The 27983-nt window shown below is 42.7% G+C and overlaps 2 protein-coding genes across 9 annotated transcripts; one reads left to right on the top strand and one right to left on the bottom strand.

Annotated features, from left to right (window-relative positions):
- The first annotated feature begins 64 nt into the window (after window positions 1-64).
- On the top strand, window positions 65-25015 carry Traf3ip3 (TRAF3 interacting protein 3). Of its 5 annotated transcripts, XM_048809446.1 has the most exons (17): window positions 65-315; window positions 2423-2973; window positions 4034-4434; window positions 6432-6579; window positions 6726-6789; window positions 7305-7329; window positions 7560-7589; window positions 7683-7778; window positions 14812-14883; window positions 17681-17821; window positions 18053-18190; window positions 19443-19578; window positions 20180-20242; window positions 21318-21374; window positions 22641-22777; window positions 23645-23758; window positions 24762-25015. In XM_048809446.1, the coding sequence occupies exons 3-17, from the start codon at window positions 4093-4095 to the stop codon at window positions 24852-24854; spliced, it is 1656 nt and encodes a 551-aa protein (XP_048665403.1). In that variant the 5' UTR covers window positions 65-315; window positions 2423-2973; window positions 4034-4092; the 3' UTR covers window positions 24855-25015. The 5 variants fall into 5 exon arrangements, with proteins under 5 accessions (XP_048665403.1, XP_048665402.1, XP_048665404.1 ...); XM_048809445.1 differs by lacking the exon at window positions 2423-2973 and having other exon boundaries at window positions 3943-4434; XM_015483693.2 differs by lacking the exon at window positions 2423-2973 and having other exon boundaries at window positions 66-315.
- CUNH1orf74 (chromosome unknown C1orf74 homolog) lies at window positions 23332-27433 on the bottom strand. 4 transcript variants are annotated; one of them, XM_048809453.1, is made up of 2 exons: window positions 27323-27433; window positions 23332-26391 (listed from the first exon to the last, which is right to left on the bottom strand). In XM_048809453.1, exon 2 carries the CDS (start codon window positions 26315-26317, stop codon window positions 25508-25510), a length of 810 nt encoding a protein of 269 aa, XP_048665410.1. In that variant the 5' UTR covers window positions 26318-26391; window positions 27323-27433; the 3' UTR covers window positions 23332-25507. The 4 variants fall into 4 exon arrangements, with proteins under 4 accessions (XP_048665410.1, XP_015339181.1, XP_048665408.1 ...); XM_015483695.2 differs by lacking the exon at window positions 27323-27433 and adding an exon at window positions 27101-27316; XM_048809451.1 differs by lacking the exon at window positions 27323-27433 and adding an exon at window positions 27150-27316.
- Between the last annotated feature and the right edge of the window lie 550 nt (window positions 27434-27983).

The raw sequence follows: 27983 nt of genomic DNA, 5'->3' as shown, positions 1-27983 counted from the left end.
GCCCTCTGATGGGAGGAGCTCCTCAGCCCAGCCCTGGAGGCCCCAGGGCTCAGGGGCCCACTCAGATTGCAAGGAGAGCAGAGGAACTGGGGTTTGCGAGCATTGTGGCTTTGTCTGTTTCCTGTTTCAGTGAGGCTGCTGTGCAAAAAGAAAGACAGTACCAAGAAGGGAAATGCTAAGGGAGCCCAGAAACATGGATTGACAACTTGCACTTTACCCAGTCATTGCCATGCTCCACCTGAGACCAGAACCAAGATCTGTCCAAGAACTGGAATGTTTTCCTGAGCTGCTTATACTGGAGCCTGGGACCTAGAGGTAACTGCAAAAAAAAAGGAGTTTTGGGGTCAGGTTTGGGACCGTTGACTTTGGGGTGGGGCAGAAGGCACTCCACCATCGAAGCTTGTTTGGAAAAATAGAAGGGAGGGAAACATAGGAGTGGGTGGTGTGGTTTAAGAGTATTGAGGGTTGGGGTAACCAAGAAAGCATCTTGCATGGGATTCCTGAGGCCCCGGCCAGGCACAGGGATACAGCTCCCATGACTCCCTTGCTCCATCCATTAGATTAGAAGTAGGTCACACATGGCTTGGAGTTTAGGTTACTGTGACGGCAGCATGAATTAACTGACCTTTTATAGTTCCCTTCAAAGCAGGGATCCTTTCACATGAAGCTACTTTTCCAGTAACTTGGGGACAGGACCCTCTCCCTCAGCTCACATTGAGAGCTCTGGATGAGGAAGTCCAGACCCATGCAGGTAGCTATCCATTGTCTCTATTGTACACATGGCCAGGAAGAAGAGCAGGAACTTGGAAAGGCAATGACAAGCCACAATAAAGTACACAGCAGCACCCTGGTTTCTCCCTATTGCAGTGAGGAAAACCTCCCCCGGCCAGCACCACCCCTTCTTCCTAACTACAACTGGGCCCTGTTAGGCTGCCAGAAACCCTGAGCAGTGGCCTTATGACCTTTCTCTGAACTCTTTAAGGATCAGTTCCTTTTGTGTCTATAGCCCATTCCAGTTCATCAGCCATCCCACATGGTTTCTTCTTAAGAAAATCAGTATGGTCAGATATATCTCCACTCACCTAGGTCACTCCAAATTCTACCAGGTGTGGGGGCCTGGGGATATAGGAATCCTCCTTTCTCTAAGGGGCCATTTCTACCTCAATTCCCCTCTTGAGTAATAAATCCCAATATCTGGCCTTGAGGTTGCAGAATGGAGCAGGTATGGTTCTGTGGACCTATAGATAGCCTAGGTGACCAGAGGGACCTCATCTCAGGCCCATCTTCTCCCCAACAGCCTTTTCCTCTTAATAGGCGAAAGGTAGGGGAATTTTCAACACTGGATAAATTATCTCCACGGCAAAGCTGAAGGTAACTTGAGGCCAAATAGAGAAGGACCTCACACCCCACATTTTAATAGTGCAGTGCAGGTAAGCTGGATACCAGTTCCTCACCCCCGTCTCTTCTTTGCCATTCTGTTTGGCCTAATTGAGATGGTGGTTATGTTGGGACCACAGAGAAGTCCTTTTTCCTTGTAGCCCAACCCCAAACAAAGATTAGAGAAATAAAGGTGATTTTAAGCTGGGGCCATACCCCCTCCATCTGGAAAACAATATGTTTCTTCAGTGAGAGAAAGGGTTGGGGGAATTAGAGAAAGAGATCAAGCATTCTTAGCCCTGGGAGTACTTTAGCCTGGGACCTCTCTCTTACAGCACCAAATCTTCAGTATTCAACACCAACATAAGGATAATAATAACTATGTTTATTAATATAGAAACCTATCATTTATTGTATGCCATATACCAGGTACATGATGTACATTTTGCCATTTAATTCTTATAATCTTTCCAGATAGGTTTTAACCCCATTTTATAAATAAGGAGACTGAGGCTTTGGGACATTTAATACCTTGTCTAAAAATACACAGAGGTAGACAATAATGGAGCTAGGACATGAGTCCACAGAGTCACACCACAGAGCAAAGTCTCCTCCACCATGGATGGCAGAATAACCAGGGGCTATGACTTCGGGATGCCACAAGTGTACGTTCTGGACATGGAATTTGTGTACACATAATTTCAAGTCTCTTCCACCGTGCCATTTATAACTTAACATGAAATGGGCCTCTCTGATCCTTTGGTTTTTTTATTTTTTTGTTTTTTGCTCAGTTGTAGATGGACACAATACCTTTATTTTATTTTTTTATTTTTATATGGTGCTGAGGATCAAACTCAGTACCTCATACATGCTAGGCAAGCACTCTACCACTGAGCTATAATCCCAGCTCCCTTTACTAAGTTTTTAAATAAACAGAGTAACAGGTGGGATGTCTAGGGACACCCAAGGAGTAGGAGGGAGGAAAAAAGCCATTCAAAGATGATATGTAGGGGATAAATATTGACAATCTCACAATTCTTCTTAGGGTCAGCAGTGCCCAAGGCCAGAGTGTGCCCCTCCAGCCCTCAAGTCAGGCATTTGAGAGTACCCAAAGCATGGCTACATAATACCCCTCCAGAGAGTGATAATGCTCCACCCATGTCCCCTGGGAATGAGTGCTGTGATCAGAGAAAGAGAAACAAAACCTGCAGAACTCCAGACTGAGCCGGGATGGGCAGTGAAGTCCCAATAAAGGAGCAGAGAAGCTGCTACCTGTTGAGTCTGTTTGGCTTATAAATAAACCCAAAGGGCCAGAGCTGGCAAATGCCTACTGGCTGGTGAAGCTGAGATACTCTCCTCTGACCCACCCAGGAACTATGTTCCCAGGGCCGTGGGTAATGAAGTCATGAGTCGGAGAGAAGAGACAGCAGCTGTGAGGGGGAGTACCTCTTCCTTCATCAGTGCCTGGTCTGACTCCAGGGAGCAGAGGGGGCAGGGCACAGAATTTTTGATGCTCAGAAACCAGCTCATCCAATTCCACTCCCAACTCAACAAAGCTACCAGCGATTTCTAGGAGAATAAACAAATTTACAGAAGGTAGGTAGAGGAGAGTAGGATAGAGAGGCACAGGAAGGAAGAGGGGATTAGGGTTTGGGTATTATGTGGACAGCAGGCAAGACCATGTGGAGGGATATCAAAGGTGGCCTCTTGTTCCCTGGGGACTTTGGGTTACTGCTTTTGCATGTTTGTTTTATTTCTCTGTTGTTTAGAGGAGCTTTATGAGGTATAATCCATGTGCTTACTGGTTTAGAAGTCACAACCTGCATCCGGGCTTAGGAAAGCAAACTTGGCAACAGACAACCCTGAAAGGGAGATGACCCTAAAAAGTGTGGTAACTCTCATCTCCAAGAGATGTTAATTCAGAGGCTCTGAAGTGGGTCGATACTGGGCATGTGGCAGATGCTCAGCCAATACTGATTTGACCTGATCTTCACCTGAGAATCAGGGCCCAGTCCCGGCCACGGGGTAGTAGACGCCAGTAGAACAACATCAGGATGTCATGATGGAGGAGTTAGGGTAGGCTTCCCTCCTAAAACACACAAGGTCTGGGCCCACAAGTTGGTTACTAAGGGCTAAGATGGGAGCAGTGGGTGTCAGTCACAGGCCTGATCACTTCCTGAGGGGGCATTTTTATCCCTCCAGGTCAGGAGAAGTATCATTCTATTTTAGTAACAACTTAGGCCAAGATGCCCACTTTCCTTTTAGATTAGTAGGAAAGAAGGGGAAATTAATTTTTTCTAAAAGTCTAGAAAATAAACACACCTGCTATTCAAGAGGCTACCAATTCATTATGATTTTTATCAATTGTTTATAAAGTTCCCCTGACTTAGAGAATAGTGAGATGTTTAGTCAAGGAAGAAGGGGGCAGTGCACTTTACAGAGGTGGGACACGGGCTAGAAGCAGGAAATTGCTTTTGTTAGATTTTTATGAGTTCCTTAAGGATTAAGCACAGGAGTCCTGACTCCCAGTGTGAAACCACTTCATCCTCAGTTTTCAATCCACAGGATAGAGCCCTGTGCTATTTCTGCCCCCTGATTTGGGAAGATAGTCATTTTTCTGCCCATCTTCTGGCTCCTCCCTCTTGGCATTTGGCAGATCCAGGCAGCTATTCAAGGAACTGGAAGCCAAGCACAACAGGTGCTTCAGAGGTCATCATGATCAGCCCAGACCCCAGGCCCTCCCCTGCCTTGGCCCGGTGGGCTGAGAGCTATGAGGCCAAGTGTGAGCGCCGGCAGGAGACCCGTGAAAGTCGCCGCTGTCGCCCCAACGTGACTACTTGCCGCCAGGTGGGGAAGGCACTAAGGACTCAGCACAGAGAGCAGCTCCAGAGAGCGCGACAACTGCAGTTCTTCAGGAGGAGGAACCTGGAAGTGGAAGAGAAAGGCCAGGCTCAGCGTCCCTGGGCCAGGGAGCAAGTTCCCTCCAGGAAGAAAGGCCAGGCAGCTGTCCTCAAGGAGGCCTCGTCTGCTAACAGGATCTCTTTTCCAGGACAGCAGGTGGGCCATGTCCAGGGACACACTGCTTTGTGGGGGTAGGGGTCATACCAAGGGGTGGGATTTAAACTAAATCCCTTCTTCTCTAGTCATAAAGTCAAGTCTCCATTAGCCACTTACTCATTCAGATATTTTAGTTTTAGTGCTTTTGTTTCACATTTAGCTCTTTTTTGTTTCACATTTGCCTTTGAGGAGAGAGAAAATAAATTTTAAGACAATTTCATAGCCATTACCTAGTAACAGTTCAAATTTCAGCAATCTGTACTTATCTTCCACATACGTGGAATCTATACATATTTTCTACAGCTACCTTACAGCATTCATTCACCCATTATTCATCAGATATTCCCTGAATGCCTACTATATGCCAGATACCCACACCCGTCCTCTTGATACCCTCTCCCAAAACACACACACACACACACACACCACACATTTATCCTCTATTCTGTGAGGCTTTTGCCCAACTTATCTCTTTCTTTTGTTACATGACAAGTCTTCTAAATTCACTAAACTAAGGCCTCACTCATCTAGTCCAGGAAGCCTTCCCTAGCTTCTCCAGGCCACCTCTGCTCTCTGTGGGTCTGGTAGGTTATAAATCCTCTATGATTACATAACTCATAGAGAGTCCATTCTTCTGTCCCAGAAAAGAGCAGTGCTGGCAAAAAATCAGGGTCTGTTGAGATTACCTCAGCCATCAAACCATCTCTGTCTTCCTACCCATGTTGTGCACACATTGATAGGAGGAACAGGTCCACTGTGTTTCCTGGAAATGCCTGGCATGGTGCCATGCCCAGAGTAGGTTCTCTGTCGGGATTTCTTAATAGTGGATTTGTTATGCTCAACCGGAGGTGCTATTCAGAGAAATGATTCTAGAGCCCAGTTGCCAAAGAGAAACAACTACCTTTTCTAAGTAAGAAGGTTTCTGAATACTTTGGGGGAAGAAAAATATAAGAACAGAAAATACAATTATCTATAGAATTCCACCTCTAAGGCTAGGCGCAGCAACACATGCCTATAATCCCAGCAGTTTGGGAGATTGAGGCAGGAGGATTGCAAGTTCAAAACCAGCCTCAGTGACTTAGTGAGGCCCTCAGCAATTTATCAAGACCCTGTCTCAAAATAAAAAAGGCTGGGGATGTGGCTTAATGGCTCTGGTTTCAATCCCCAGCACCAAAAAAAAAAAAAAAGAATTCTACCTCCGCCTATCAATTTTTAAATGTTTCATTGAGATTGAATTAGTTACGTGATATTTCTTAGCTCTTTTTGTTTAATACTGCTGTGGTTTGCTTGGTTTTGTTTTCATTTTGAGGAGTACTTTTTGAGACAGGATCTCGCTATGTTGCCCAAGCTGGTCTCAAACTCTTAGGCTCAGTGATCCCTCCACCTCAGCCTCCCAAGTAGCTGGGACTACATGTGTGAACCACCTCACTCAGCATCTTGTCCTTTTTGTGTTTTACTACCAATATCAACTTTTTTAGTTTTGAGGAAAAATAAATACAAAAATAACAGACTAAATTGTGACTACAACTGCTGCACTCCTTCCTTCAACTCCCAACTTTACCTTCCCTTCACACCTCAGCAATTCCACAGCTATGACTCACAGGAAGAAATCCATCTCTAGAAACTCACTATATAGACAGGAGACTGATATGTAGAAAAGGCAGGATCTGAACCCACATGTCTCCCTCCCCATTCAGTCCAGTTCTCTTTCCACATCACCACACTGGCTGTTGTAAATGGCTGAAACCAATGATTGGTTAGAGACAATTCCAGCTCCCCATTTGCCTTTCCTAGAGAGGCTACTATCCATAATTATCTCCCCAAGACTCCACCTCCTAATACCAGCACATTAGGAAATAGAATTTCAACATGAATTTTAGGACACCTTCAGTCTACAACAGACACGATCATTGGTTCCTCTTTCTACATTCATCTGGAGAATCTTTCCCTAAGAAGCTCTAAAAAGTGGTTTTCAGCAGCCTTTACTTGTTTTTCAGGTGAAAGGGACCAACACCAATGTCTTTCCAACCCCACATCGCCCTCTCTCAAGTGTCCAGAGAGTTGGGGCTGACCACCACTCCTCACAGGCAAGGGCCTTTCCACCACAAGACTCTCCCATCAAGAAACCTCACAAACACCATCGTGGTAAGACAAAGCTCCCTCACTCAATGACAGAACACAGAATTCTGCCACAGCAGTTCAGGTCATCAGCAGTGAAAAATCCTTTTCCCTCCTGACTTCCTTCACTTCCTCCCAGTGGATTCTCAATCACCTTCTCTTCCATCTCTCAGGTACTCAGACAAAGACAGAAGAGGCACAGCCAACAATTAAGAATGATGCCAGTCAGCAAACCAGGTGAGTCCCTTTCATATTCCTGGCCCTTCTCATTGTATCGTCACGTGGCACATAGGAGAGAGAGAGAGAGAGAGAGAGAGATGCTGGCCCCCATCAAATTTCATTTTCTCTTCTCTTCTAAACTTTACTTGAATACCTCCACCAGGTAAAGTGAAGAAAGAACACAACAAATATCCATGTCTACCTTAATTTAAAAAGAAGGGCCACAACACCTTAGGAGGCTGAGGCAGGAGGATTGTGAGTTCAAAGCCAGCCTCAGCAACTCAGGGAGGCCCTAAGCAACTCAGCAAGACCCTGTCTCTAAATGAAAATTTAAAAAGGGCTGGGGGTGTGGCTCAGTGGTTAAGCGCTCTTGGGTTGAATTCCCAGTATCAAAAAAAAAAAAAAAAGAAGAAGAAGGGACCCTTCCCTGCTCTATTGGCTCTTCGGAAGGGAGCCCAGAAGGAATCAACCCACTGCCTCCTGACTTACTTCTTTGGTTCATTGTCATTTTTTTTTTTCCCTTCTCTTTTCAGTTATGGAGTCGCAGTTCTGGATAAGGTACGAACATCCTCATCTTGAAGGGGTTGAATCAGATGGTGTCTAAGTTCTGACACTCTGGTATTCCATGATAAACTGAGAGGGGTGGAGGATGGCAATGGAGTAATTAGCATAGACATAGTGGGCCTCTGTGAGACCCAATGAAGAAGACGTTAGCTCCACACAAGCTAGCCCAGATTTTGGTTCTATGATCCATGGTTTCAAGGAACTTTCTTTTTCTTTCTCTCTAGGAAATCATCCAACTTTCTGAGTACCTCAAAGTAAGTGGCATGTGACCTCTCTGCTAACCTTCTCCATCTACTACTCTCTCTCCTGGTTAATCTTATTTCATGCATTTTTGCCCCCGACCCCAGGAGGCCCTACAAAGGGAATTGGTCCTAAAGCAGAAAATGGTGATTCTCCAAGACCTGCTATCTACCCTGATTCGGGCCTCCGACAGCTCTTGGAAGGTAAGGAAATAAAAATCCTTGTTTTGAAAGAGTTCATGTGGGCATCTACGTGAGCCCATCTCATTTTTCTTTCCAAATCATCCTGCAAAAGAAGGAATGGTCTCACTGTTCAGGAGTAAACTAAGAAAAGGCAGAAAATGGAGGATATAGTATTCAGACTTAGAAGTCAAGCAGGTCACAGTAATTAATGATATGGGTCTTCAACTGAAGGTCATGCTGCTATATTCACTGGGAAGACTTGGGACCAAAAATAGCAAGAAGGTCCATTTTTTAATTTGTAGGAAGAACATAAGGAAGTTCCCAGTATAGCTTATATTACTGAATATGGTAAATATCAAACGGTTTTTATAGGGGATCCACACAAATATTCATTCAAGCCAGCCTGCACCCACTACTCAGCATAGACATGAATGTCAGAATGGGATGGGACCTTGGAGATGATCTAGCTTAATCTTATTTTTCCCATGAGGAAATTGGGTCTCAGAGAGGCCAAGTGATTTGTCCAAAATCACACAGCTAGTTAGTAACAGAACTGGAACTAAAGTTCTGGCCTCTAATTTTAATCCATTCATTCTACAGATATTCATAGATCATGTTCTTCCTAGTGAGGACTGGACTAGCAGTGGACATCCTAAGATTCTTTAGGCAAGGCTCCTGCTTTTAGAAAGCTCATTGTTTTCTATGAGAGGCAAATGCATAAACAATACAAAGATATGAGAAATAGCCAGGCACAATGGCACATGCCTGTAATCCCAGAGATTTGGGAGACTGAGGCAGGAGGATCACAAGTTCCAGGCCAATTTCAGCAACTTAGCAAGACCCTATAGGAAATTTTAAAAAATTTGGTTGGCAATGTACCTCAGTGGTAGAATATCTCTGAATTCAACCCCAGTACCTCAAAAAAATGAAATATATTTAGAAATATTAATTTTAAAATAATAATAGTAAACCATTGCATGCTAACTTAAACTACAGATTCTTTATTTAAAAAACATGTTTTCAAAAACAAAAAAATAAGAGTGGCATTGCTTTACACTTTTGTAAACCCTTTTAATGTCTAGCTGAACAAAAGACAGCTAAATTTTCTTATTTGCTTCTAAATTCAATTTGTTGGAATACATTCTTTTGATTGAAGTATATGGAAAATATTCAGACTCACACAGACATTTCATTGGAAAAGATCCCTTGCACATCCCTTGAAAGGATCTCAAAGATTCCCATGGTCCTCCGACTTCATTCTGAAATCTGTATATTGAGGGAATAATAAAGAGTATAAAACACTATGGGCAGTGAGGCAGAAAGGAGCCCTCACAAGCCTCGGGGAACCTCGCCCTACCAGGAAGATGGCTTTCATCTCCACAGAGGAAAATATCAGGAGGGTGTAGAACATAGCTAAGAAGTTTGCAGTGATACAAAATACTTCCTAAGCTCAGCCCTTCCTCCTCATGTCACTCATCAAACCAGGATTTGGGAGTCTGTGACCAGAGCTCCTGCTTGCTAAGGAAATAATTTTCATTGCAGAATAGGAGCCTGGGGCAGACAGCTGTGCGTGCCAGGTGGTTTCCAGTGCTGACCTAAATTAAGATCATCTCACTCATTTGTGCAACAGACATTTGATAAGTTCCTACTCTATGCTGGGCTCTGGGTTTCAGGAACAAAAGAAGTCAAGTCCTTGCTCTTAAGGAGCTCAGAGTCTAGCCAGGAAGAGGCAAACATAATAAGTAACTCCAAAATAGTGTGACTAGGCTGCAACAGCAGTGTTTACAACATGATACAGAGGAAAAAATAATTATTCTATCAGAATAAATTTCCCACACAGCAAAAAGAATAGCTCGGCTGAGTCCTAATGGATGAGTAGGAGTTCACCAGTACAGAATAGAGTGCAGATAGGGAAAAAAGCAGAAAGAAAAAGGGTGCAAAAGATAAGGAATCACGGGCTGGGGTTGTGGCTCAGTGGCCGAGCACTTGCCTAGCATGTGTGAGGCACTAGGTTTGATCCTCAGCACCACATATAAATATATAAAAAATAAAGGTACATCGACAACTAAAAAAATATTTTTTAAAAAAGATAAAGGAATGGCAGAGCATTGGGTGTGGCTAAAATGAAGGGATAATATCAGAGCAGTACCAAAGAAAGGACTTTAAGTAGGTTTCTAGAATTATTACTGTTGAACAATATTATGTACGGACCCCTTTTTAAAGGAAAGCTATATACATATCTAGATTCAGGCTGCATGTCTCTGTGTGTTATCTCAGAGATCTATGAAAACGCCTACTACCACTAGTTTGAGAAATACTGTTACAGGCAAGAAGCAGGGTAGCAATGTAACTATATCTTATTTGGGTTTAAAATCCTACACCGAACAGTCTACCCAAAACTTAGAAGGAACTTCATCTCTATCTGTGGAACTGAATTGAAAGTGAATGATAAGTTCTGTGTTCAACAGATTATCTGACAAGGACCTGGCTCTGGATGTGGGTGGTGGGGATGGAGATTTGTAAAAGCACAGGTAAGTCACACTTAAGAGTTTGAATTAGAGAAAGTTTGATGGTAATGGGGAAGATATATTAAGAAATATTTCTGACATAGACTCCGAGGGGGGACTTCTTCTCCATGCTACAGCCCAAGAGCAGAAGTTCCTCTAGCTGTGGTTTTCTCCTTTCCTTCTTCCCACCCCTCCCAATCTTCACCTTCTCTTCTCCGTCCCCACCCCCAAGCCTGAAGCTTCCTGTTTTTAAGAAAAACAGTCTTGGGCTGTTCAGTTGAAGGCTTTTGCTTTCCCAAAAACAAGATAATTCAGTTCTCTAACCATCCCATGACAGCTTCAACTTCAGTGAAAGGATAGTACCAGTCTAGTATTTGAGGAAAATAATTGGATGAATGTGTCCAGAACTGGGACTCTGACATCCAGCCCAGTACACACTTTATTTTTTTCCATTTGGCCTCCGTGATTTGAATCTCCAACTTCACATGCAGAGAAGCTCACAGAAAATTCTCTATTAGGACCCTAAGAATCAGCACCTTTGTCTGCCTCCACCTCCAAGCTGATTCTGAGCTTTTGGGATACCACAGTCCTGAAGTGTAGCTGAGAACACTGAGCTGGGTCCAAACCTTGAGAGCAGAAGCAGATCAGCCAGTAGAGAAAGTTCAACTTTGGGCAATATAAAAAAATGAAAGCAGGGAACTCTTGCATTTTAAGATCTGCAAAATGGAACCCAGAGCAGTGGTGCATGTCTGGAATTCTAGCAATGTGGGAGGCTGAGGCAAGAGGATCACAAGTTCAAGGCTAGTCTCATCAATTTAGCAAGAGCCTCAGCATTTAGCAAGACCCAATCTCAAAAAAAAAAAAAAAAAATTAAAGAACTGGCATGTAACTCAGTGGTAAAGTGCCCCAGGGCTCAATCCCCAGTATCAGAAATAAAACAAATATAATAAAAGATCTGCAAGGTTAGCCAAGTGTGGTGGCACATGCCTGTCTGTAATCCCAGCTCTCGGGAAGCTGAGGCAAGAAGATCACCAGTTCAAAGCCAGTCCCAGAAACTTAGCAAAGTCCTAAGCAACTTAGCAAATCCCTAAGCAACTTAGCAAGACTCCATCTCAAAATAAAAAATAAAAGCGTTGTGGATGTGGTTAAGTACCCCAGGTTCAATCCCTAATACCAAAAAAAAAAGAAGAAGAAGAAAAAAAAAAAGAAAAAGAAAGACATCTACAAAGTGGAATCAAGATCTTAAGATCTTAAGATGACACAGCACAGTAGGGGATTGGCTACAAGCCCCAAGCGAGCTCTGCTAAAGCAGACAGATGAACCGTGGGCTGGTACTTCTGTGGTGAGGTGGTGTTGTTTCTGAGGAACAGATCAGAGACAGGGGAAAACCAAGCAGAAGCAGAAGCAGAAGCCCTCAGACCAGCACCAGGTGTGTATGGCCTCTACCTTGCTCCCTTTTCTACTGGGGGTGGGGGGGTGGGGGGCGGGTAACTATGCCCTCTGAGCCCAGGTCAGCAATGGGCCTGTAAGAAATGCTTCTTCCCACATACTGTAATACTGGGCTTCAGCGTGAGGAGAACTGGGGCTCAGACCAAGAAACTTACATGGCCCATTTGCAACAACTTGGCTGCAACTTTCCTGCCTGCCTTGGGGAGTCTGGGAAGGCAGAGTTGTAGACAAGAGATTTTGGTCAAGCCCTGGACTTGGGTGGCCCTTCATCCCCACTGAAGGGGCTCTCATGAATTGTTTTGTATTGCAACATGAATGGAAAAGTAATTTGGTGTTGGGCTAAAATGCAAAAACAGTTGGAAGAGACGAAATATTGATTTAAAGCCATACTGTGGAACAGGGAGAAAGGAACTACCCAAAAAGGAGACTGGAAATTTTAGGAATACTGCCTTGGGCCTGTTTTCTTTCCAAACTATGGCAAGGTAATCCTTAAACTTAGAGGTTTTGGTGACATTCTACAGAGTAAGAATGTACGCAATAAAAATGCACAGAGTTAGAAGATCTTAAACAGGGGAGTAGGGTATGCAGACAGTTGATTTCAGGGCCTGTGGATTTTCAATGCACAGGCCACTTTGGGGAATGAGGCTATTTTACCAGTTACTCCAAGACCCAAAGAGTAGAAGTGTTCATCCATCTCTTTTATCTGTCCCAAAGCCCTGTGGTTATTGTAGATGCCAAATCCCTAACTCTTGGCTCTCTCTCTCATGAGACATTGGGAAAAACATTAATAGCAGGAGGCACTTTAAAAAATTATTTTTGGCAATGTTTTTTGCTTTTGCAAGGCCCAGCTGAGTAACACAGGAAGGAGAAAGGGTGGGGGCACCCCCTGGCCCCAATGGTTAGAAGAATCAGCCAAACAAGATCAAAACAGGAGCTGTGAGATACCACTTCCTGCCTCCCCCAACGCACCCTGACACTCATCCAGGGTGGCAGACCTCATAACAGAGATCCTGTCTTGGGCCCTAGACCATTATAAACTGAAAACACTATGAGGTTTCCAGAGAAACATCCAAGCTGTCTAATTGAAATGGACCACAGCATCCCAGACCTGAAGAGAAGTGGAATTTGAAGACCCCCCAAGTGTCCCCCAGGGCATGGATGGAAAAAATTAGAAAAAGAATATGGAAACCAGTTATTTCTGAAGAGGCCCATGATCCTTTCTCCGGAAAACTTGCCATCACTGATGGTACTCCCCACCCCACTGGACAGATATACCTGAAATAAAACTCAAGTCTAGAAGAACAAAACTGCAACCTGGAAAAAAAGTCACAAGCCTACAAAGCAACAAGGAAATCATTAACTACTCTGCTAAAATGCTAACAAACTGAAAAACAGAATGGCCCTTTCTGCCCACTTTTTTCCACTCCCAGCCTTGAGATCAGAATCCCCCTTGGAATGTCCAAAGTGCCATTAGATGCCTAGTATGCAGAAGGCCCTAGGTTCAATTTCTATCACCACCAAAAAGAAAGAGAGACAGAGAAGGAGATGGAGAGACAGAGGCAGAGGCAGAGGGACATAGACAGGGACAGGGAGAGGGAAATAAGTAAATAAACAAATATATAAATAAATGCCATAAGATTGACCCAGCTTGTCAAGAAATAGAATGTGACTTTCTGGGAAGTATTCGTACCTTGCCCTGCCCCCATCCTGTTTTAATATCTCTCCCTCCATTTCTTGCTTTCTTAAAGAATCTCTCATTCTGAGTCATAGGTATGTGTGTACGTGTATGCTATAGAGAGTGCATTAGTACAGCCAGCCCTACCTATTTGCAGCTTCCACGTCCTCAGATTCAACTGACCTCAGATCAAAACTAATTGGAAAAAAAAATCCAGAAACTTTTTCTTGTCTTTCTTGTCAGTATTCCCTAAACAATACAGCAGTAATAACTATTTACATAGCTTTTACATTATAAGCAATCTAGAGATGATTTTAAGTATATGGGAGGATTGCACAAGTTATATGAAAATATTACACCATTTTACATAAGGGACTTGACTATCCATGGATTTTGGCATCCCAGAGGGAGGAGGAAACATGAAACCAATCCCCAGTGGACACTAACGAATGATTGTATTTCAAGGATGCCATAACAAAATACTACAGCCTGGGTGGTTTCAACAACAGAAATTCATTTTCTTGCAGTTCTGGAGACTTGTCTGAGATCAAGGTGTCCCCAGAGTTGTTTCTACTGTGGCCTCTCTCCTCAGCTGCAGATGGCCATCTTCACTCTGTCTTCACATTCTCTTCCTTGGTATATCTTGGTGTCCTGATCTCTTTTTATAAAGATACCAGTCATGTTGGATTAGGGCCCAACTAATGACCTCATTTTAATTTGATTACTTCTTCAAAGATTCTGTCTGCAAATATGGTCACCTTCTGAGGTACTGAGGGTTAGAACTTAAACATATAAATTTGGGGGAATAAGGAAAAGAATAAAAATTCCTCCTCTAGCCTTACTGGCCTATACTTTATGAGAAAAGTCCAGGTACAAGACTGAGATGAGGTGAGGAGGGAGGTAATGCAAGAAAGGAAGGACAGCTTAGAAACATTCCCTCCAGTGGCCCCCTACAAAATACCCTAAGACCATTTGATGGTGAACCTCAAGGTAAAAGAGGATTTGGGGAACCAGTTTGATGCATCCTGTCCTACCCCAGAGAAAGAGAAGAAGATCTTTTACTTCTCCTTCTTCTTTTTATTTTTATTTTAAAATTTATTTCCATATTGGAGATTGAATCCAGGGTCTATCACTTAGCTACATCTCTAGACTTTTTTATTTTTTATTTTGAGACAGGATTTCACTGAGTTCCTGAGGCTAACCTCCAACTTTCAATCCTCTTGCCTTAGCCTCCCAAAGAAGATCCTTTTCTACCCCATTCCTTTGTCATCTGTGCTCCTCCCAAACCTCTTGAAAGAACTCAGTTCCATAAATGTTTGAGTACTGACTATGTGTTGAGCAGTGGGCTAGAAATATTGAGTTAATCTCTTTGCAGACTATATTTTGGCCCAAGTTTATTAACTCCTCTTCCCATTTGCTTCAGGGACAGCTTAATGAGGACAAACTGAAGGGCAAACTAAGGTCCTTGGAAAACCAACTCTATACCTGTACCCAGGTAAGCATTCTGAATGATACTTCCAGCTCATGAATCTAGAATTAAATGAGAAGAATGCTTTTTTTTTTTTTGAGAAGAATGCTTGAACCTCAATCCTGTTTTCCAGAAATGTTACCAAATAGCGATTAACATACCTATTTTTACACAGTTCTGTCTTGACCATTTTCACGTTAGTACCATATTTGGTAACAATTTGCCATATCACTATCTGCACCTTTCTCCCAGTATCTTTCCTTTTACATCCTGTAAAGGAATACCAGCTCTATTGTTAGCTATTGTTAGCTCTATTGTTAGCTCCAGAGGAACCTTGAAAATACCTAAAACTGTAGGGAGAGGCTTAGTAAAAAAAAAAAATCACAACACCCCAGCTAACCTTCTCAGGTCCCAATCTTTGAACAGATGAGTTGCATGTTATAAAGAAGTTTCATAAAATTATTTTCATTCCAGGACCAACTTTCTTCTAGTAATAACCTCTGCAAGAAAGTAAGAATGTGGGCTGGGGATGTGGCTCAAGCGGTAGCGCGCTCGCCTGGCATGCGTGCGGCCCGGGTTCGATCTTCAGCACCACATACAAAACGAAGATGTTGTATCCACCGATAACTAAAAAATAAATATTAAAATTTAAAAAAAAAAAAAAAAGAAAGTAAGAATGTGACTCTTGGCTTTTCTGTGACATTATTATCCAGTTTCAGCAATCTCTTGATTTGGCCTAATCCCTTTTTAAAAAATATTTTTAGTTGTGAATGGGCACAATGTCTTTGTTTATTTATTTATTTGGTGCTAAGGTTTGAACCCAGTACCTCATACAGGCTAGGCAAATATATACCACTGATCTACAACCCCAGCCCAATTTGGCCTGATTTAGAATTTGATAAGATAGTCTTGGCTGTATAGTTGGGGTCTTCCAGAATAGAGTTTATATAGTCCATAGGTTTTCTGGTCCACAAATTTTGTTTTCTTCAATCTGGCCTGCTTTGTTAGGTTCTTCTAAACTAAATAATGCCAATCAAGCTCCCAAGAGTCTTGACATATAACCCAGAATGCCAGCCTATTCATTTTCTATGGGGTTGAAGCTAGCCAGTCACCAGTATGATAAGACCAATAACTGGAACATCCCCCATATATGAAACAAAAATTCCAAAAATATTAAGACCTATTTTAAATAAAAATTCCAAAGATATAAGACCTATTCATATATAAGCCCAAATTTTCAGACATTTCCAAAGGTAAATGGAAATGATTCATATTGATCCCTAAATTTTCATTATCTGGACTTCTGTTTCTCCCATGAGTAGTCCAGAATTGACAATGAAAGCTGCCTGTCTTCCACCAAATCATAGCACACAGAGACGAAGGGAACTCACCTCCAGTGAATTTACAAATCTGTCCCTATGTCTTTTTTAATATATTTTTAGTTGTAGATGGACACAATACATTTAATCTTATTTATTTATACGTGGTGCTGAGGATCAAACCCAGTGCCTTGCACGTTTTTGGCAAGCGCTCTACCACTGAGCCATAACCCCAGCCCCTGTTCTTATGCCTTGTTTTTGATCTTGAAGCCAGGAATAATTTCAATATCTAAATTCACTAATTTTAAAAGCATTAATTGAGTCTACTCTGGATTTCTCAGATCAGAAGCCATAAAGATTTTTTTAAAGAAATAGTAACATGTACCTTGCTTTTAAGGAATTTACAATCCAGTAAGGAAGAAAGATGAATTGATGGATTGAAATAATGAAGGCATACAGAGAATACTATGTAAACATTAAGAAAAGCTACCTGGAGTTGGAGAATGGTGCATGGTTAGTGAAGATTTATCATCAGAACTGATGATACTTGGACTAAATCTTGAGTGTGAGTGAGTTTACCCAGGAAAAAAAGATGGGTAAGGAGGCTCCAGCCAAAAGAACCTATCTGGGAAATGGCAAAGGCCAAAAAAGCAATGCTCAGGAGATCTGTAAGCAGTTTCCTTTGGGCAGTGATAGCACGGAGGGAAAGTCTGGATTGGAAGTATGCAAGTCAAGGAGTTTGGACCTGATCATTAGGACATCAAGGATCCACTAAGAGATTTACACAACAAGTACCATGATCAGACTTATGTATTAAAAAGAATCCACTAAAAAAGTTCTGAAGAAGGGCAAGACTTGGAGATAGGGAAAGTATTGCATTAACCCATTTAATAGAATTATTAGAATCTGAATTATGAAAGTTAACAGTAGGAATATAGAGGAGACAGGTATGAACTGTTCAGGAAGATGACTTGACAAGGCTCAAAGACCAAATAATTCCTGGCAGAAAGAGAAAAATTAAAGAGGACTCCCTGGTTTAAAGTTTGGGAGAGTGGGTAGGTAATGATGTTGATCACTGAGCTAGGAAACTCAGGAGAAAAGAGCTGGTAAAGAAATAAAAGTTAGGCCTAGGGCTGTGGCTCAGCAGTAGTATACTTGCCTGGCATGTGTGAGGCACAGGGTTCGATTCTCACCACTGCCTATAAATAAATAAAATAAACGTCTATCAACAACTAAAAGATATTTAAAAAAAAAAAAGAAAGAGATAGGAGTTCTGTTTGGACATGCTGGTTTCCAAAAGTCTACACAAGGCCTAGGGTACAATGTACAGAAATCCTATGGCACTCACCTCTCAGATCACCTGAGTTGACTCTGTGCTCAGCTCCAACCAAATCACTAGTGTCTCCACCTTAAGGGAAAGACCAAATTTTCATTTCTGTATCCCAGTTCAGTATTTGGCACATAGAAGCTCAATGTATAACTGTTGAACTTCATCAAATTTACAGAAATACTCCCCTTGGGGAATGAAAAAGGTGCTAATGGAGATGGAAGACCAGAAAAACAGCTATGAGCAGAAGGCCAAAGAATCACTACAAAAAGTGCTGGAAGAGAAAATGAGTGCAGAGCAGCAACTGCAGAGCACACAGGTGGGGATGCTGCACAGTTCTTAGGACTAGGAATCCGGGGGGAAGCTCTACGAAGCAAGGGGTCCAGCTACACAAATTCCTGGAACCTTCTCCTCATAAATACACCTAGAATTTATTAATCTACAATACACAATTGAGGGGGTACAATGTGCTTTTGCAACCTTTCCACCAAGCTGTTGCCTTGGTGCGGGAGGCTTCTACTGAAACCCCCTCCTCTCTGATCTCCCTCAGCGGTCCCTGGCTCTGGCAGAGCAGAAATGTGAAGAGTGGAGGAACCAATATGAGTCTCTAAAAGAGGACTGGAGGGCCCTCGGGACCCAACACAGAGAGCTGGAGAGCCAACTTCATGTGCTTCAGTCTAAACTACAGGTACAGGCACTGGGGGTAAGAAGAGCAGGAAGGTGGAGGGGGGTAGTAGTGAGAAAAGTTGCTCCCAGCTTGGGGACTCCAAGGGCAGCTCAGAGCATCTAGCTTTCAGTTCCTCAGTCACTACCCACTTAGTACCAGACTCCCTGTTTGAGTTCTGAGATAGTTTTGAGTTTAGTAAGAATACCTACACTATTCATGCAAATGAACTAAGTGCTCAACTGGAATAACACTATCCAAATGCACATCTCAACCTCTGTTGTTCTTATCTTCCTGTCAACTACAAGGCAATTCTTAAGAAGATGTTTGAGTTTCTTAAACCTAATTCTTCATGAAAAAAAAAATTGTTCTACCATCCTCAAAACAAACAAACTTGATAGGGCTAGAATGGTAAGTAAAAAGAAAGTGAAAATATCTAGAAAAGATATGACTTGCTATGACTTAATTTTGAGATTTATCAAAGTGTTAAGATATGTTCCTTGTGAATACCAGAAGTCTAATGCACTGTTAAAAATGTGAGGAATAGCCGGGCACAGTGGGGCATGCCTTTAATCCCAATAGCTCAGGAGGCTGAGGCAGGAGGATGGCGAGTTCAAAGACAGCCTCAGCAATGGGAGGTGCTAAGCAACTCAGTGAGATCCTGTCTCTAAATACAATGCAAAATAGGGCTGGGGATGTGGCTCACACACACTTCCATGTTTTTCCATTACCCTAATATGCCGCAGTCTGGCTGGGCACAAATCACGAGCCACCACACAGCTTGCAGATTCAAACAGCAACTCTTTATTCCCGAACTCACACCAGCCGTCTACAATCACGTTCTGGGGAAATCCACGTTCTCTGCCCAAATCCACGTTCTCTCCCAAATTCACCTTCACTGGGCTTCTGTCTCCCAAAATATACTGTCTGAATCCCGTGAGAACTCAAGGGGAACTTAGGCAGCAGGATACGCCCTATTCCCAGCAGGAATAATCTTAAACCTTAAACCTGGAACCTAAACTGGGAACGCCCTAAACCCGATTATGTTAAACCGGGAACACCCTAATCCGCCCTGGTCCTTGAGCAAGGTCAACTACATTCAATGTCACTGCAAAATGTCAGCAACATGGGGTACGCTGGCAAGGAAATTGTCATACCTACTTGGCTAATGGCTCCCAGCACTAATACTCCTCTACCTCTAAAATTCTATAATTTTCAGTAATTTTCCTCTTCCATGGGACCTGCTTCTATATTGGCCCTTCCCTCCTCCTTTCAGGGAGCAGATAGTAGAGACTCACAGATGAACCAAGCCCTGCGACTTCTGGAGAATGAGCACCAGGAACTGCAGGCCAAGATTGAACGCCTGCAAGGGGACAGAGATCTGTGCAACTCAGATACCCAGGACCTTCAAGGTACTCTATTCTTAGAGGCCTCAGGAACACAGGAACCATGGCTGAGTGAGCTTAGAGAAAGGAAGCTGCGAGGAGAAAAAGCCTCAGCCTTCATTTGTTTGCTTGGCCTTATGATTTCATTTTACCTTGAGGGAAAGGCAGGACTACTTTAATCATCCAAGATGGAAATTCATTTTACTACAATAGAGGATCTTATTGCATGAGCTCTTTTCTCTCCAGCCCATCCTCTGGGCCAAATGACAGCCATTCCTATATTAGTCACAAGTGTCAGAACCACATTCCTAATTTGAAAAGGAAAGGTCAGTTCAAATACAAGGCAGAATGAAGGTCTCCAAGTTAGCCCGTGTCTGCTAAAAGGACCAGATAATGTATAAAGAGAGTCCTTAGTCCAACTCAACACTGTTGATGCATACCCCTGGTTGTTGATGGGGTACCTGGTCTACCTTTTCAGAACTGAGGACAATCAGAAGACAGGGCAAATTCCATTTGACACTTATCAGATGCATAGACAAGTCAGCATGAATTATTCCTTTCCATACTCAGGTATTCTGTTCTTTAAGCTGGGTTCTTCTATTTTTGGTTTGTACTGTTTCACTTTCAGATAAACTAAAGAGGTCAGAAGAAGAAAAAATTGCCCTGATGACCAGAATACAGCAGTTGCAGAGTAAGTTTCCTTTCTGGATTCTCAAGAAAGCTTTTTGGTGTTCCTTGGGGTCCTGCTCCACAACACTCATTCAGAGGAAGATCTAGGGGCCCAGTCTCTGGCATATCCTCCTATCTCTGTACATTCTATACCTACTTCTTGTTCCGTGGAGTCACTTACATAGCTTTTCACATATTGTCAGGCTCTACTCTTTTTTTCTACTTTTCTCCTTCCATGCCAATGACAACCACTTGCATTTCTACCATAATTATGGACTATTAAAAGTACTGGGTTTTCTAGTATAGTTCTTTTCTTATGTAGTCTAACTTATTATGTATATGAATATGCCACTTAAATCTCACTAGGAATGGTTCCAAAAATCAACCACTTATTGATCCATACTAAATGTGAGGATACAATAACAAACAAAACTTACAGTTCCTTCTCTTATATTCTAAAAAAGGTCTACAAACAAGCGTAGTTCAGTGCATGAAAAAATTGAACGTACATCAAATTATAATAACTGCTATAGAGGCGGGAGCAGGCTAAAGGGAAAATAGTCACTTTTGTATGTAGGGCCATCTGGGAGACTTTTAATTCTGAGATAATATTTAAGCAGAGACCTGGAAGACAAAGACACAGTAGAAAAGGATGATAAAATTGTAACAAAGTACCACAGACTGAGTGACCTAAACTAAAGAAAAATACTGTCTCACGGTTCAGAAGCTAGACATCCAAAATCAAGAGTCAGTAGAGTTGGTTCCTTCTGAGGGATGTGTTGGAAAGATCTATTCCAGGCCTCTTTCTTTGGCTTGAAGATGACCATAAGCTTCCTTTTGTCCAAATTTCCTCTTTTTACAACATCAGTTACTCGATCAGTTACTTTGCCTACCTTACTGATCTTATTTTTACCTGTACTCTATCTCCAAGGATGGTTACATTCCGAGGTACTGGGGGTTAGGATTTCAACATATAAATTTGGGAGCACAGAATTCAATTCATAACAGAAAGGCATATTATTAACTAGGTTCTAAGCAAAGGTCTGTAAAGAGGCTCTTTGCAGTAGCACAGACAAGTTTCTTGTGTTTTCCAACAGGTCTGCTTCAGAATCAATCCTTACAGCTTCAAGAACAGGAGAAACTCTTAAAGAAAGGTCAGCAAATTTACTACCACAAATTCTAAGATATTGCTCTTTCCTTGCCTGCTAGAGGCAGGGGGATGGACTATATGATCTCTTGGAGTCCCACTCAGTTCTGGGAGTCTGTTGAGTCAGGAATAGAAGGGAGTCTTTTAAGGACTGATCACTGGCCCTGAGGACACTTTAACTAGTTAGCCTCCTCTCCGGAGAGGTATACACGCTGTGAAAAATAATTTCTACTTTCTCTGAAAACATGTCTATGTTGAAGATTTTAATAAATTGATTTTGAACTCAGGATTTCATGTCAATTCTTACACACTTAATTTTCCAAATCACATCCAACTCCCCAGCCCCAAATCACGTAGCATGCAAGAGTCATCTCGCACTAGTCTGCTGATCAAGCTTCCTGAAAAGAATTCATCATGTATACATGGGAATAATAGCTCCTCACTTATCCATAACACATAGCTTTTTGTTTTCTCCTCATAATCACTGGGTATAACATGAAAGGCAGAAACCATTATGCCCACAGAGGATGAATAAGAAAATAAAGGCCCCTGGTCACACAAATCAAGGACGGAGCTAAGATAATCAAGAAATTCTGACTTCTAGTCCAGTGCTCTTTTCAGCCAAAGCTAAGACTGCAAGGTGCGGAGCAGGTGGCGCATGCGTGTAATCCCAGCAGCTTGGGAGGCTGAGGCAGGAGGATCATGAGTTCAAAGCCAGCCTCAGCAATGGTGAAGCAACTCAGTGAGACCCTATCTCTAAATAAAATACAAAATAGGGCTGGGGATGCGGCTCAGTGGTCAAGTGCCTCTGAGTTCAATCCCTGGTATCCACACAAAAAAAGACTGCAAGGTGGCTGAAAACCCATCTTTAACCACATTAGATAAATTCTAGGATATGACTGCCATTTTCAGGACTTTGAAATGAGGATGTAAGGGAAAAGAAACACCTGCCTCACAAATTAAAACATGTGGCATACAACAAAAAAATTAAATTAATAGGTATTCACTAAAAAATATCAGACAGGTCTGGGGATACAAAGTAAAGTAAGATGCCAATCTTGCTCTCAAGGGGCTCAAATTCCAGGTGTCATTCAGGCTAAGCAGGGTTCCATCAGGAGTTCTTTAAGCCAGAGAATTCCATTTCATTCAGTCTAGCCAAAGGTCAGGCCTTTCCTGTTCCCTCCCCTTCCCCTACTCCTAGGAGTCTTACTCAGTGACAGGATCCTTCCTCATAGGTGTGGGCCTATCACTGAGAATCTGGCTGCTTTTTTAGATGAGGCTTTGCCTGTGTGTAGTGCAAAGCCCTCCCACAATGAAGTGAAGCCTGAGAGTGCAGGGAAGGAGAAGGACTGGGATCTCAGAGACCAGCTGCAGAAGACGACTTTGCAATTCCAGGCCAAGGAAAAAGAGGTGAGCCATTAACCTAGGATCATGAGCTCATCTATGTGTGGCACAGAAAACTGCTAGGAACAGCCAGACAGCAGGGATTAAATTGTGTTTAAATTGTGATTGGATGTCCATAGGTCTTCCATTGCCCATATAAAATGTCTGCTTTTGTACTGACCTGTCAATATTTTTCTTTCCTTATTTATTCCCTACTTAAGGTTTAAACAGTTACCTTTCAGAAAGTCAAACTAAAACATATCTGATAAACATATTTTTGGGGTGTGTGTGTGTGTTGTAATGCTAGAGATCAAACCCAGGGCCTCTTAAATGGTAGGCAAGCACTCTACTACTATGCTACACCCTCAACCCACATTTGATAAACATATTAACTTCCCAAACTTTTTCTCACTCTGAATATCTTAAAGCCTTACACAGCATCTTTTCAATAGCAAAAGCTTTCCTAAATACATACATACATACATATATATATGTATATGTACATATGGATATACATATATATCCCTAAAAGCACACATTAGCAATCAGCTCCCAGAAAAGAAACTTATAATACTTTGAAGTCTTTTGTGCTTTAAGAATTTCATTTTTGGGTCTCCCCATTTACAAAGCACTTGTACATACACGGTTGGTCACATAAAACTATTTACAATATATAAAGTGTAATATATGCAGTACAATCAATTTTTTTAAAGCAACACATTCCAGAGAAAAACAAGTGAGACAGTACAAACTAAAAATTCTGAGGAAGGTTGGGAAGGGAGAATAGTTCATTCAAAATGAATGAAGGAGTACCTTACTCAGGTCAGTCTCCCCTTCCTGGGTTCTGTCTCAAGATAGAATTGATGATGATGACTCCGATGATATTCTCCCCAGTGCAGAGAACTGCATTCGGAGTTAGACAACCTCAGTGACGAGTACCTCTCCTGCATGCGTAAGCTGCAGCACTGTCGAGAAGAGCTGAACCACAACCAGCAGCCACCTCCCAGAGTAAGAGGGTCCATCCTCCTGTACAAATGGTGGTGGGATGATTTCTTTTTTAGCCAAGTCTTACAGATAAAATTTGCCAGCCCATGTCAATATCTAGTCATCCTGTCTATTCTGCTTGATTTTGTCCATGCTGAAAGTACAGCAGTCATGAAAGAAACACTGACTCATGTACATAAGTCCAATTCCATGGAATTCTTGAGGGCTGAGGGGAAGATTTGCTATAGGCTGAGCATCCCTAAGCTGAATGTTCAAAATCAGAAATGCTCTGAATACTCTGCCTATTCTGCTTGATTTAGTCCATGCTGAAAGTACAGCAGTCATGAAACACTGATTCATGTATCCAAGTCCAATTTCTGTGGAACTCTTAAGGCCTGAGGGAAAGATTTGCTATAGGCTGAGCATTTTTAAGCTGAATGTTCAAAATTAGAAATTCTCTGAATACAAAACTTTTTGAGCATTGACATGATATTCAAAAAGTTTCAGATTTTAGAGTATTTGGTGTTTCAGATTTTTTTTTTCATGAGATCTGCTCAACTGGTAAAGTCTAGGCAAATATTACTAAATCTGAAAACCTCCAAAATTTGAAACACTTCTGGTCCTAAGTATTTCAGGTAAGGGATTCTCAAGCTGCATTAACTCAAGTATGAAAGGATGTTCTTTTAGTCTATTGCCAGCATGATGACAAGGACAGGGAAGGACAACAAAGGTACTAAGGCATACAAAGAGAATAATATTATTTTGCTGAATTATTTTCCACCCTGAATTTTTCACATCAGCATTTAAATGTTTGGCCCCTACTAGACATGGTCCCTGGGACAGGGACCACTAGTAAAGTGGTTTTATCCCAAGAGAGGTGACAGAAAGTGAGACAGTGAAGTAAAAAGCTTTTTCTAGCACCAACCCACGGTCTTCCATTGGGCTAGAACAGGAAGGGGTGCTTTTGCCCATATTTTCTCTAAGTGACTTATGGCTGCTTTCTTCTGTCTCCCTTCCCTCCACACAGAAGCAATGTGGTCAGTGGCTCCCCATCCTGACAGTGGTGATTGCTATAGCACTGGCAGTATTCCTGGCCAACAAAGATAACCTGAGAATCTGAATAACTTGTGACAGCTGCCTGGAGTAAAAATCAGCAGCAAACAACTCAATGAAAAACGCAGAAGGTTTGGGTACTTTACAGCTTGGGTTTACCCTCCAACTGAATTGGGATTTCTGACTTCAATTTTTTTAGCCTAAATAAATAAACTTTACCTCACCAGACTGTTCCCTGGAATCTTCAGTTTATTCCTAAATAACATATTACAAGTGTGGCACTTAAGCATCCTGGTCTACTCCCCTTAGACCAATTCAGTTGGAGGTACAGAAACATATAGAAAGGACCCAGTCTTCCTTTTCTAAAGACACTATCTACACAGGGTAGGATACCACACACGGGTATATTGCTTGTCCTCTACAACCATTCTTTTCCCCTTCTGTCTCTTTCCTTCTAACTCTTATCCAGTGAAAAATGAACAGACACCTCTGTTAACTAAGGACCTCCTAGTATAGAAATGGCCAATATGTATTTCTAATGCTAGCATCACCACCGCCACTACCTATTCCCATTCATGATGTGGCCAGCTGAATACAGCATTCTTCCCTAGGGTCCCCAGGCACTTAAAACCAGCACTTTAAATGATCACTATTTGATACCCCCAACCCAGAGATGAGCACTTACTGAATGCCTTCTACATAGGAGGACAAAAATTAAAGTCAGAGGGCCACAGCCGGCAGTGTGACTATCTCAGAGGAGATGCTGAGGTCAGCAAAGTCATTCTGAGTCCTAAATTGGGCTCTGAGGTTCTTCTCCCAGACATTTAGAGTGTCCCTCAGGGCTGGGAACAAGATTTCTGGGACACTAAAGGAATAGAGCAGGACTGAGGTTTGACCTAGCAGCCATGAGATCCGAGCACTGAACACCCGTAGTGGGGTCAAGGCTAAGCAGTTGTCATCTCCCTGGTTCAGGTGAAAAGTATAAGAGACAGGATAGCCCAGGAGGATCCCAAATAGAGTACAAAGATTCCAGTCTGAGGAATGGAGCATGCTGTGGGAGACTCCTAAGGATAGATCCCTCTGCAGCCCCTTCAAATGTGTGATGATCTCAGTCATGATGTCCTTCAAATCCTTAAGCTGGTCCAGGGAACAGATAGAAGGGTGAGGTTGGAAGCTGGAAACATCCACGAGGGCTATGGTACCAAGCAATACCTGTTCCAAGTGCTGACATACATGTGCAGGGCTGACAATGAGGTTATTTTCTCCAATTTCAAGAATGTGAAGTCCCAGAGTCAGAAAGCCCAGCCCTTGCAGCTCCTCCAGATAGTTCTGGAGTGCCAATGCTCCTGCACCGTTGCAATCATACAGCACAGCAGGTTTCAGCCCCCGGGACACAGCCAGCACTTCTCCAGCCAGGTGAAGGCAGATGGCTCGAGGTGGACCCTTTTTCTTTCCCATGCCCAGGGTCTGCTGAGCAACTGCCACCAGTAATTGAGGGCTCAGTGTTGACATGAGATCTGGAAGTAACATCAAGCTTTGACTCCTTAGCTAGCCACAGTTCCCTTCCTGGGTCGCATCTCAGCTCCAGACACTTGAGGAAGAGCCTGGAAACAAAGTGGTAGCAGGGAATTATTAACACCAGCCAGTCACACACAGGAAACCTACCAAGGGCCTTCCCATTAAGTCTCACAGATTTTTCCAAAAGTTATTTGTCCTTCCCTCTATTTTGGAAGACTCAGCCAAGGCAGACAAGATGGGATCACCAATTCTACCCAATATCCCTTGGTCCCTAATTTGTCTTTCAAACCTTCTAGCTTGATTCCTATTATCTCTGACTTCTATTCTAAATTGTACCTATTACCAATTACATTCTCTGAATCTAAAGTTAAGGAGCTCTAGTCTAAGAAAAGGCAAAGAGAGTCTGGCAAAACTCCAACACATTTCACCCAAAACTGCCCTTTGGGGACAGAGCTCTGGATTCCAAATGTACTGTTTTGCTGCTAATTTCCCCTTTTCTTCACAAGAACAACTGATTACACTAGAATGTGTAACAACCACCTCATCCTGTGACATAAAAATACTAAGAATTGTAATGCTAATAATAATAATAATAATAATAATAATAATAATAATAGAGCTCCTGTAAAAAAATAAATAAAAATTTTAAAAAAGAAAATGGTAAATTTAAATAAATAAATAAATAAATGGAATTGGCTTGAACTGCACGAGGGTTGTTTTAACTTTTGCTGACCCTGCCTTCCCTTTTTGGCAGTAATCCAAGCACTCTGGGAAGATGGGCTCCCACCCACATACCACACATCTGAGACTACTGAGACTTAAGTGAGGTAGCTGTCTCCCTCACAAACGTTACACTTCCACTTCCGCTTCAGGTTCGCGGGCTCAGGGACCCCTTCCGGTTTCCTGCCCGCGGCCAGGAAGGTGGCTAGTTCTCCGCTACCCGCCACAACACTGGAAGTCCCGCCAGTGCGCGGAGGACCCTCGCAACCCGCTACTCTTTAGGCCGGCGAAAACAACCTGTTGCGCACGCGCACCCATCCAAGCCCCGCCCGCTTCTCCCTTTTCTGGTGATGTCATCCAGTCCGCAGGCGCTCCTCGCGTAAGAACCAATGGCAAGGCAGCCCCACAGAATGGCGGAAGTGGGGGCTGCCTTCAGCCGCCGCCACTTCCGGTCGGGCAGGAGCCGCCCCGCCCATCTTCTAGGAAAGGGGAGGGGCGGAAGCGGACTAAAGATAGAGGTACCTGTTTAAACTAAGTAACTGTGAGCCCTTGCCTTTATTTTGCTTCCGGGTGTGCTCTGCTTGTGTTTATGAAGTCTGAGGGCCCGCCTGACTGGGAAGCCAGACAGGGCACCGAGCACTTATCTCCGAGAGGGAGCCGCGGGGCGGGGGGAGAAAGAGGAAATACTGGTGAAAGATATTGGCCAAATTATATTGCTATATTGTGTGCATGTTCGAATATGTAACGAGAAGTCCCACCATTGTGTACAACCATAATGCACCAGTAAAAAGTGTGGAAAAGAATAAACCCCCTTTGTGTCTGGGGATATCAACGTTTCCTAATAGATTGTGTCTCAAATCATCTGACATTTTGCAGAATATCCTTAGCTGTGAGTGGTGCTGGAAGCCTTTTTTTTTTTTTTTTAACTTAACTTTTATTTCCCTAAATCAAATTTGAT

The sequence above is a fragment of the Marmota marmota genome, unplaced genomic scaffold (genome assembly GCF_001458135.2).
Source record: "Marmota marmota marmota unplaced genomic scaffold, marMar, whole genome shotgun sequence".
NCBI classification, from domain to species: domain Eukaryota; kingdom Metazoa; phylum Chordata; class Mammalia; order Rodentia; family Sciuridae; genus Marmota; species Marmota marmota.
Note: the sequence above shows the minus strand (reverse complement) of the source record. Positions and strands in the feature narration are given on the sequence as shown.

What these genes read in the sequence shown, in the direction of transcription:
- Traf3ip3 (XM_048809445.1), top strand. Translation starts at nt 4,093, where the DNA reads ATGATCAGCCCAGACCCCAGGCCCTCCCCTGCCTTGGCCCGGTGGGCT. An exon ending in GATGCCAGTCAGCAAACCAG is followed by an intron (nt 6,790 to 7,304) that starts GTGAGTCCCTTT and finishes TTCTCTTTTCAG; the next exon opens with TTATGGAGTCGCAGTTCTGG. An exon ending in CAGAATACAGCAGTTGCAGA is followed by an intron (nt 20,243 to 21,317) that starts GTAAGTTTCCTT and finishes GTTTTCCAACAG; the next exon opens with GTCTGCTTCAGAATCAATCC.
- CUNH1orf74 (XM_048809453.1), bottom strand. Translation starts at nt 26,317, where the DNA reads ATGTTACTTCCAGATCTCATGTCAACACTGAGCCCTCAATTACTGGTG.